The 10222-nt window shown below is 51.8% G+C and overlaps 1 protein-coding gene across 1 annotated transcript in view; it reads right to left on the bottom strand.

The window, feature by feature from the left end:
* SLC9A1 (solute carrier family 9, subfamily A (NHE1, cation proton antiporter 1), member 1) overlaps positions 1 to 10216 on the bottom strand; it is a 50659-nt gene extending 40443 nt beyond the window's left edge. The window contains exon 1 of the mRNA XM_006777483.2: positions 9230 to 10216. Within this exon, the coding sequence (XP_006777546.1) occupies positions 9230 to 9581 (352 nt within the window). The 5' untranslated portion in view covers positions 9582 to 10216. The remainder of the gene's footprint in view (positions 1 to 9229) is intronic.
* Positions 10217 to 10222: the final 6 nt, after the last annotated feature.

Raw genomic sequence — 10222 nt, 5'->3', positions numbered from 1 at the left:
AGAGGCTGGGAGCTTTGCCTGGCTTACTGTTATCCCTCATGTTTCTTCAGCTCTAAACTCTGGGTGCTTCTTCACGAACATCTTCCTTGCCTGGCCAGTGTTGCTCAGTGGTAGTGTTGACCTATGAACCAGGAGGCCACAGTTCGATTCCAGGTGAGGACACATGCTCAGGTTGAAGGCTTGATCCCCAGAAGGGGCATGCAGGAGGCAGCCAATCAATGATTCTCTCTCATCACTGATGTTTTTATCTCTTTTTCCCCTCTCCCTTTCTCTCTCTGAAATTAATAAAAATATATATATTTTTAAAAGCTCACCTCCTTCAGGAAGCCTTCCCTCATCTCTCTTCCTTTCTGATAACCTCAGCATCCCGGCCTGAGTGACACAATTTCCCACCTGTGCTTTCTCCCTCGTGTATGATCTTACTTCCCCAGCAAGACAGTGGGCTCTCTGAGAACCCACTTATTTAATCCCATAACCCAGAGCTAGAGTTGGAAATGACCATCATCTTGTATTCTAGGATTCTATGCTCTGAAGCCAGGGATCATGACAGCAGTGACCCATCCCCCAAAGAATGGGTTGTGTAGATCCCTCTCCAAGGGCCTCACAAGTCTGCCCAGGGCTCCCCAGAACAGAGGCCCCCCTGGAATGACTGTTGGAAAGTCACAGAGAGCCTTTTAACAGTGGAAATTGACAGATAGGGAAACTAAGGCCTAGGGTGGCAAAATGACTTACCATAGGTCAATATGTAAGAAAGAGGCAGAGTGCCCTAACTGGTTTGGCTCAGTGGATAGAGCATCGGCCTGCGGACTGAAGGGTCCCAGGTTCGATTCCAGTCAAGGGCATGTACCTTGGTTGCGGGCACATCCCCAGTTGGGGGTGTGCAGGAGGCAGCTGATCAATGTTTCTCTCTCATTGGTGTTTCTATCTCTCTAACCCTCTCCCTTCCTCTCTGTAAAAAAAGTCAATAAAATATATTTTTTTTAAAAAGAAAGAGGCAGAGCTAGGACTAGGACCCAGATCCCAATTCCCAGCCTAGAGCTCTGTCCCTTTACAAATGGTTTATGAAAATTAAACCTGCCCTCATACTGCCACACTCATATATTCATAGAGAATTTCTGAAAAGATACACAAGAAAGTTAACACTGCCAACCTCTGGGGAGTATGACAGTGGGGGGTGGTCAGAAAAGTGAGAAGGGGAACTTTTACTTTATACCTTAAAACCCTTCTGTATTTCTGGGGTTTATTTTTGTTTGTTTGGGTTTTTGTATTTTTTTTTTTTACCATGAACATGTTTTATTTATTCATTATTATAAAAATAAAAACAAATCTGCCACAGAAAGGAGATTCTGGCCCCAGTCCACTCCCAACACACACATAAAAACAAAGAGAAGCCATAAGTCAACCTGCCCAGGTACAACTATAATGAGGCTGCTTTCTTGTGGGTTTACGGCCACTGGTATTAATTCCCAGGCACAGTGTGGTTGACGGCTTGAGGAATCTTCCCGGGAAAAGCTTAATTCAATTAGGGCTCTTGGCAGCCCCCTGAGGAAGCTCTGGTATCTTGCTTTTACTTACACAAATCAAGAGCCGACCAAACAAACCCAGACTTTCCTAGACAGACCCCACCCAGCCCGGAGAGGATGCCTTGGCGAGACCCTCCATTATGAGAGCCAGCTGCAGGAGGCTGGGAGGCACGGGGACAGGCAGCTACACAGAAAGCATGATCTGTCACCTCCCGAGCGCATTCTGCTCCCTGGCCTGGCCTTCAGTCTGGCGACGAGCCTCTCCAGGCTTTAGTCTCCCTCCGCTCTGAGCAGTCAAAGTGGTCTGTGTGGCCAAAGGCTTCATGGGGACCCTCAGTCAATCATGTGTTCATTCATCCCTCAAATATTTTGGAGCCAGACACAGAAAGGCTGTGTCCTGAAGGGGCTTACATTCTAGTAGGAATCTGTACTAAGAATAGCTCTCTCTGTCACGCCTGCTTATCTAATTCTCTACCCTTCAAGACTGGCTCAAGTTCCACCTCCTCTGAGGAGCCTTCCCTAACCACCCCTGCCCTCGGGGACGGATTGTTCCTCAGCAAGTTGCTTCTGCCAGGAATCCGCCCAGCCCTGCACACACATCGACCACTTTCTCCTAAGCAGACTGGGAGCTCTTAATGAGCAGAGCTGGGGTTTCACTCTTGTTGGTTCCCCGATGGGCTACAAGTTAAATGCCTGATGGATATTTCAGCTGACCTGTCTCTTCCACCCCAGCTTAAACAGACGAATTAATTAGCTGCTCGCAGTCCTGGCCGGCCAGCACAAACACACAGCCTTTAACTTTGCCTGGCACAAGGCAAGTGCTATGTAAGTGTTAGCTGTCTATTATTTTGGTGAATTTGTGGGCCCTGACACACAGCTGTGATGTCACCTCTCCACCTTCAGTGGCCTGGTCTCAAACAGCCTGAGCACTGTGGAATGGCCAGTCTGGCCTGAGGGGTAAGTGTTCCCCCCCGACGCCCCCCCCCCGCCCCCCAAAAAAGATCAGGAAGGGGGTCTGGGAAGGAACAGGACTTCTCATCCTGAGTCCCACTTAGAGCTGCTTAAGGAAACATCTTGCTGGGGTAATTTGGGGAACTCCAGATTTTCAGCAAGTCAGTATCAGAACTCCGGGGTCAGGTCTGGCCTAGCAGACCCTGAGAACTGGCCCCCTCATCATGTTGGATGAGCTTTAGAGGAAAGAAAATGAAGTCAGCATGATCCCAGGGAAAGGGAGCAGCCACTGAGCCAGGCCCAATCCAAAACTTAGTTCAGTTAAAATTAGATTAGCCCATAAGATTAAAAATACCCACATATAATCATGGGCTGCCTTAAAGTGCCAGTTGATGTTTATCAGCATCTAAAGAGATGGTTTGGCCCAGTGCAGTGTGTGCAGACAACCTTGGGGAGACATGTCTGACTCAGACGTTTGCAGGGGGAATGAGTGCTGCAAAATGAGGCCCACACAGGCGATGGATGACTCAGGAATAACCCAGGTCCTGGGTTTGCTGAGTGAGCCTTCTCCCCAGCACGGAAGGAGAGGGGCGGGGGTGGGGAGTGATGGGAAAAGGGAGGGAAGGAGGAAGGCCTGCCAGCTGTGTATAGGCTGGCATTCCCAAAGGGAGCCTGGGGCCCCTCAGCTCCAATCCCCAGCTCCTCCTGTGTTTCTCAGTGCCAGCCACCTCTGGGGACTACTTGCTTTGCTTCACAGTGGGACTTGGAGAGGGTCACAGTTTTCCCCCAAAGCCAAGAAATGACCCACAGAGAGCATCCAAGACTTGAAATACTAAAACCTTTCCACCTTCCCTGTTCAAAATGATTTGAGGAATAAAACTTCTGACCTGAACGGGAGTCAGGGCAGGATGATAAAGAAAACATGGCTCCCAAGTCAGACGGATCTCGGCTTACGCCCCAATGTTTTCTAGCTGTGCAAGTGCCCGACACAGCCTCTGAAACAGGAGTTTAATAAGTGCCGGCTAATATAATGAACAAATATTTAACACAAATATATAAATTAGAAAACAGGGCTCAGAGAGGTTGTGCCTTGCCTAAGGTCACACAGCTAGGCAGCAAAGAGCTAAGACCAGATCTCAGATCTCTTCACCTCCCCCCTCCAGCATGCTTTCTGTGTAATTTTGTTGCTGTTGTTATTTATTTGTTTTTAATGATTTCAGAGAGAATAAGGGAGAGGGAAAGAAGGATAGAAACATCAAAGATGAGAATCATTGATCGGCTGCCTCCTGCACGCCCCCTACTGGGGATCGAGCCCAAAACCTGGGCATGTGCCCTGATTTGGAATCAAACCCTGGTCTTCTGGTTCATGGGTCAACGAGTAAACACTGAGCCACACCGGCCGGGCATGTTTTCTGTTTTAATTCACTTCTCTGACTCTCCTTTCTCCTCTTAGAGGACCTACAACACTTCAAGGGAAAAGAAAAGCCCTCCATCTCAAAGGTTTGTTGCTCCACAGAGAGAACTCTGAGTCCAGCCCTCATGCTCCTCCTCCAAGCAATTACAGATGTGTTCAAGGGGGTGGTAAGAACTCAGACCTGTGCTGCCCTGAACCCTAGGTCACCCCGCTCCTTCAGCCCTTCCCTCCTGCAGGAAGAACTGGTGTTCCTCCTGACAACCATTCAGGTTGCCAACATGGATGTGTCTGGTCACTTACTCTCCTCAGAGCCCTTTTGGATCGCTGGTTCCCCTTGATCCTCTCAATGAGCCAATGTCAGTCGGCAGGAAAGGGGACGGGTACACCAATATCACCTGCTACTCTAACCCACAGGACCTTCACTGAGATGACCAGAATTAAATACCGGATACGCAAATTACAGTACCCATAAGAATTACTACTAAATTCCACCTGCCTCTTAGGGATAAAGAAAGCCGTGCCACCTGATGCCAACACAGAGCTGTCTCCCAGGGATCTTGCTGAGCCCTGAGGGTGAGCAAAAGCAACCCAGCACCCTTTCTGCCCAAGCAGGAGTTCACAGCAGGTTAGCCACCCGCTGCTGGATAAAGACAACCACCCTTTAACGGAAATCCCTCCTGCCCAAGCAGGGAAGAAGCAGTCAGACTACCGAGAGGGCACCAGCTAAGAGATGGCAAGGTCACTACCAGAGGACAAGGGACAGGCCCAGCCTCAGCTGCACCCATTTGGAGTCATACGGACGGAGAATGGGTCCAACGCCAGTACGGAGAACCCTTACAGTTTTCTCAGGGCGGGGAGAGGGCTCCCACCATTGACATCTGCCTGATCCCTAAAGAGAGTCCTACAACCGCCCAGGGCAGGTGTAGTGAACTGGGCACCTACTCAGTGCAGGGCCGTGTGCATCTGCCAAGGGGAATGTGAGGGGCAGATGTAACTGTACCCCTTGAGGAGGCTATGCCAAGACTCAAACAGAAAATAAAGAGCAATTCAGCATCACAGCAGATAACCTCTTTGAGCTGTTTCCTCATCTGCCAAACAGAGAGCCTTTATCTCATATGATTTTAGTAGGGATTAAATGAGATCACTTTTATAAAGTGTCCAACTCTACTCTGTAGATACTCAATAAATGGTTACTCTTATTTAAACACACACACACACACACACACACACACACACACACACCAGAAGAGATGTCACAGGGCAGGCTAGGCCTAATGCCAAAGCTTCGGATAAACAATAAGTGAGATAAGGGAGATGGGTTCAGGGGGAGAAGTGAAAGCAACTGCTGTGGGCTGGGAGTGGGCTGGGAAGACCGCCCAAAGGGGATGAATCGGAACAGGCCCCGAGAGCTGCCACAGCGAGCTGGGCACTGTGCTGGGCATTCCCACATTCAATCTCTACATGGGTCCTAGAAAGCAGAGATGGCATGCCACCTCACTGATGAGGCAAGCCGGGTTCCGAGGAACAAGGGCCTGGCCCAGGCTTGCTGACCATGTCTCTCCTTGCCACCAGAGCTGGAGGGGTGGGTGGGGCAGGGCCGGGAGGAAAGGCGTGCCGCGTGGGTGCTCAGCTAAAGGAACTCCAAGCAGAATGGCCAACTCGGGCCCTCTCACACCAACCCTGGCACTTCTAGGGACACATGTCCTACTCGAAGTCTTCCTCCTAGTCCTCAGTTGACCTCCACTGTCCTGCAGTCACTCAGCTGTTTTCCCGAAGAGCAAAAGGTCACCTTTCTTTTTAGAAAGGTCCCATCCGGGCTTCTTGTAACAGTTTCAAGGTGACCTTTAAGTTGTTCCTCTCTTCTTTTGAGAAGTGGGAGAGGAGAGTGCTAGTCTTATTTTTACAGGAAACCAGTTGCTGGCTCTGATAGCCACACATGTGAAGTGGGCAATAATGACTCCCATTCTCCTCTACTCACAGACGTGTTCTAAGAGTAAATGTCAGGGGACACCTTGCAAAGACCAAAACAAGCTATAAGATGTAAAGGGACAAAGGAAGGCTTTTCTGCCTCTGGTCAGGAGACAACATGAATACCTGCTTTCTGGGCTCCCAGGCCTCTGCCAGGAGTTCCGGGTCAGGAACGTGGACAAACAAAGGCAGTGGGTGCCAGTGGTGAGCTGGGTTACAGGGAGGCTCTGCCTTGGCACAAGCACTGGACTGGGAGCCAGGTGAACTTGGGACAAAGCAGAATTCATGCAGGGTCCAAATCACCATGTGTGGTGGGCGTGGAGAATGGACCTAACTAAGGCTTGGGGTCACTCTCCTACTTCCTGCAGTCATTTAAACACCCTCCCGCCACTAGCCCGCCCCACCGAGGAAAAGGCAAGAATGCCTGACTATTGCAGAGAGAAACAGGCCAGAGAAGGGAAGTGACTTGCCCACTCACCCACTGAATCAGTTAGAGAAGCCAGAACATCTACTCTAAAACTTCAGCTCCAACCCCGCCCCTCCCACACCCATCTCTGTCTACCTAAAGCTCTGCTCAACGACTAGGGTAGGAATGAGAACTGCATACAGCACTTTCTATTCTGAAAGGAGGGGCACCTTGCAAGGGAAGCAGATGACAGAATGAGGGCTCCAACATAGCTGCTACCCACACTGGGGCTCTGAGAGAATAGGCAAGACCCCAAAATGAACTCCAAGGTTCTTGGGTAGTGCAGAGGGAGCATGGCCTCACCCCCAACCCTATCTCCTAAGTCAGTGGGTGCCAGCTCCCCTCCCACCAGGACTAGCTCCAGGAGACAGCTTAAGTGAAAGGAAAACAAAGTCAGCAGGACACACCCCAAACCCTGACACCCTGTGGCAGCCTAGGGTTGAGATTTGTAATCCTCCAGCCTCAAAGGATGTTGTAGGAGGCTGAGGTGGGGATGCCCTTAGGTGGTTAAAATACCAACAGGAGCAGTTGCCACTCACCGAGTGCTTCCTGTGGGTACAAAGACAACTTTATGTGCATTAATTTATGTCATCAGCACATCAGTAGCACTATGGCTAGATGTTATTCCCCCATTTTATACAAGAGGAAACCGAGGCACAGAGAGGTAAGTGGAAAAGTGGTGGAGCCCTTATCTAACCTCAATTCTGCACTGCAAAGGGAAAGGGAAAACATGGGCTTCCACTTTCGGTCACATTGCTCTCTATTTCCTTCCCAGGATAGCCAGATGCTAGGACGCCTGTTTTCAGACACGGAAAAATGTCCTCCAAAGCCAGAAACACAGGCTTCTGGAACTGTGAGGCCTTCAGAGATCATATCCAACCTCCTCATTTTACAACAGGAAAACTGAGGTCCCAAAGTTCAGTGACTTGCCAGGGTTACCTACATCAGTGAAATGGCAGAAATGGCCAGAAAGGGCCACATAGGTCAATTAACAAGTGGAGATGGGTGACTGGTCCAAGGTCACACAGAGAGGTGGGATGAGAAGCCAAGTTTCCTAACCTCTAGACTAATGCCCCTGCCATGGCACCATCCCTGTTCTCCTGCTCCCCAGGGTCCCTGGCACAGGTTCTGGTGGGGACAAAGCAGGCCAAGTCTGACCCCATTAGAACCAGAGCTATCAGGCCTATATGGGCAAATCCTGACTGCCCACAGTAGGATCTCTGTGGTCATGCTGTCATCCCACCAGAAGTCACTGAGACCTGCAATGTGTGTACCCGTCCCCGGTGCCCTAACACCATGGCAGGTGTGGTTGAAAGGAGAGGCGGTTGGAGAGAGGAGGGCAGTTTATAGACAGCGCTTGTGAGGTCTCTTCCTGGTCTCACACAAGTAAATGACACATCATGGTCACTTCAGTTTCTTACAACAAATTAAAACATAGGTTTCATGACTGGATTGATATGGTCAAATTTAGATTCTTGCCAGTTTTGCAGGTGGGCGAGACCTGCAGAAAAAGGACCCAGCTTGTTCAAGGTCATGTTATTTGTCAGAATCAGTACACATGGCTCCCCTTGCCCAGTCCTTGATTTTTTTCCAGGAAACTGGCTTCCATCAGGGTATACGTGCCAATGGCCCAGGTCCATGAATAGGCCAGGCCCTGCTACTGTCACAGGAAGCAAGCTCCATCCGGGATGTGTCAAAACAGAGCGCCTTCCTGCAGCATGTCCCAGAGTCTGCCTCACACCAGCCTAGCATTGCCACTCAGCTCCTGCTTGTCCTTGGAAAAGCTGCAAGGCTTCCTGCCAAGAGTCACAAACTCCCCAAACCCAAACCACCGGAGTACCAGGCCCTCATGCCTTCTACAGCTGGGGCTAAAAACGCAAAGGCAGCTCTTAAAGTGCCCCCCTCCCCCTTCCAGGGACTTTTGAGCTATGCAGGCTCTGGTGAGCTCCATCCATCACCCAGCAGAACGGAGTGCTCAGGCCTAGCAGGGAGACCAACCCTCGGGGAGGGAACAACTTTTCTGTTTCCTCTTCTCCCATAAAGAACATTTCAAAGTCTCCTCAGACCAGAACATCCTGAACCCCTCCACCTGTCCCTCTCCCACTTGGTGGAGCAGCAGGCCAATGTGACTGGCCAGCTCAGACACCGCCCTGAGACCTAGCCAGGTGCCAATCTGGAAGTGAGCTGGGGCCAGACCAAGCTTCAACCGCCTCCACTCCCCTCCACACCCAAAACAAACTACAGAAATTCCAGGGCCCCCTGTCCCATAAACTTAAAGAATAGCAGTCCTAGGCCACAAACTGATTCAGGGGCTCCTCAGCAGGCAGGGCAAGCAAAAGCTGATAGATAATATTCCAGGGAAAATGTTGAAAATATTGGGATTCCTCATGTTCTACCACACTTCTAGGTCTCCAGCACGCGGACTGACCGTCCTCCTCCCCCACTATAATCAAACTCCTTGGCTAGGCAAAGTAGAAATATACTCCACCCTGGGAAACCCTCCCATGCAGCATTTAATTGCACTGGTTGCTGTTGACAGAGCAGGCTGTGCCCCTTGCGGGAAGACACTTTCTCTTTGCCTTACACACAGCTGGGTGCCTGGCTCCCCTTGGGGTCTGGTCCAGCCAGAGACTTGCCAGGCCTGGTAGTCTTGCTGAAAGTTCCTCGTATCGGAAGCATCTCATGCTCTGATCCTGTCCTTTCCCATGCACAATGCTGGTCCTAATCTTGGGAGGCCTCAGCCCACGGAGGCCACACAGCTCAAGCTTGAGAAGGACCAAGATGGCAGGATGGAGGCGGCCTACATTACAGGAGCCCAGACCTTTATTCCTGCCTCGAGTGGTAAGGATGGGGCCAGAAGCTCACCAGTTTGGTGGCAGCAGACGCATGAGAGCAAACCAGACTCACCTATCTTCATGAGGCAGGCCAGCAGGATCCAGAGGGAGATCTCGAAGGGTGTCTGCACGTGTGGGTAGTCGATGCCCAGGACTGGAAAGGGCTTTCGCGTCTTCGGGCTGTGCTCAGTGATGGAATGGTTGACAGGGTGGCTCTCGGGGGTGAAATCCGGTGGGGCCGTGGTGACATCCCCAATTGAGCGTTCCCGTGGCGGCTCTGAGCCTCGGATGGTGCTGGCGGTAGGACTGTGCTGGAGGCCATGGCTCCTGAGAACAGGCAGTAGCCCCACCAAGGCTACGACCACGAGCAAGGAAGAGAAGACTCGAGGCAGAGAGGGACCCCAGACGCCAGACCACAGAAGCATCCTCCCTCCCTCAGCCCAGTAGGCCTTGACCCTTAGCAAAGTGAGAGTAAGACCTGGGACATAGGTGGCAAGGGGGTCAGCGGGTGGGAAGAGAGACTGGGGTAGTCTCTAGGGAAAGTTCATGTTCTAGAGAGGTCTTTTTGTGTGGAAGCAGTCCTCTGGGGGTGGAGGGAGGCTGGGTTCTCGATCTAGAACTCCAAGCTGAGCAAGAAGGACAGGGACCCAGGAAGGACCACAGCTGGAGACCGCAAGGTCTGGGCCTCCAGGCCAGGGGAGCGGAGGGTGGGGACCGGACTGCGCCTAGGACAGAGGAAGGGAGAGGATGGGTTGCAAGGAAAAGGAAGCGGGGAGGCTGGGACCTGGGCTGAGCAAGTGACTGAGGAGCGGGGACTACGGGAAGAAGCAGGGAACCTGAGCTAAAGGAAGGAGACCGAAGCGGGTGGGACCCAGTCCAGGAAAAGAAGCGAGGGGGCTGGGAGCCCCGGCTGCGAGGAAGGAGTGAAGCCAGCAAGCGGCCGGGAGCTTCCCCACCCAGAGGAGCGCCGGGGTGCAGGCGTGCCGCGCTGAGATTCCAGGGAAATGGAGGGGGGAGGAAGGCGGAGGCCCCGGCGGGAGAGCGCGGCGCGGGCCGGGGGCGGCTC

The sequence above is a fragment of the Myotis davidii genome, unplaced genomic scaffold (genome assembly GCF_000327345.1).
Source record: "Myotis davidii unplaced genomic scaffold, ASM32734v1 scaffold149, whole genome shotgun sequence".
NCBI classification, from domain to species: Eukaryota; Metazoa; Chordata; class Mammalia; order Chiroptera; family Vespertilionidae; genus Myotis; species Myotis davidii.
Note: the sequence above shows the minus strand (reverse complement) of the source record. Positions and strands in the feature narration are given on the sequence as shown.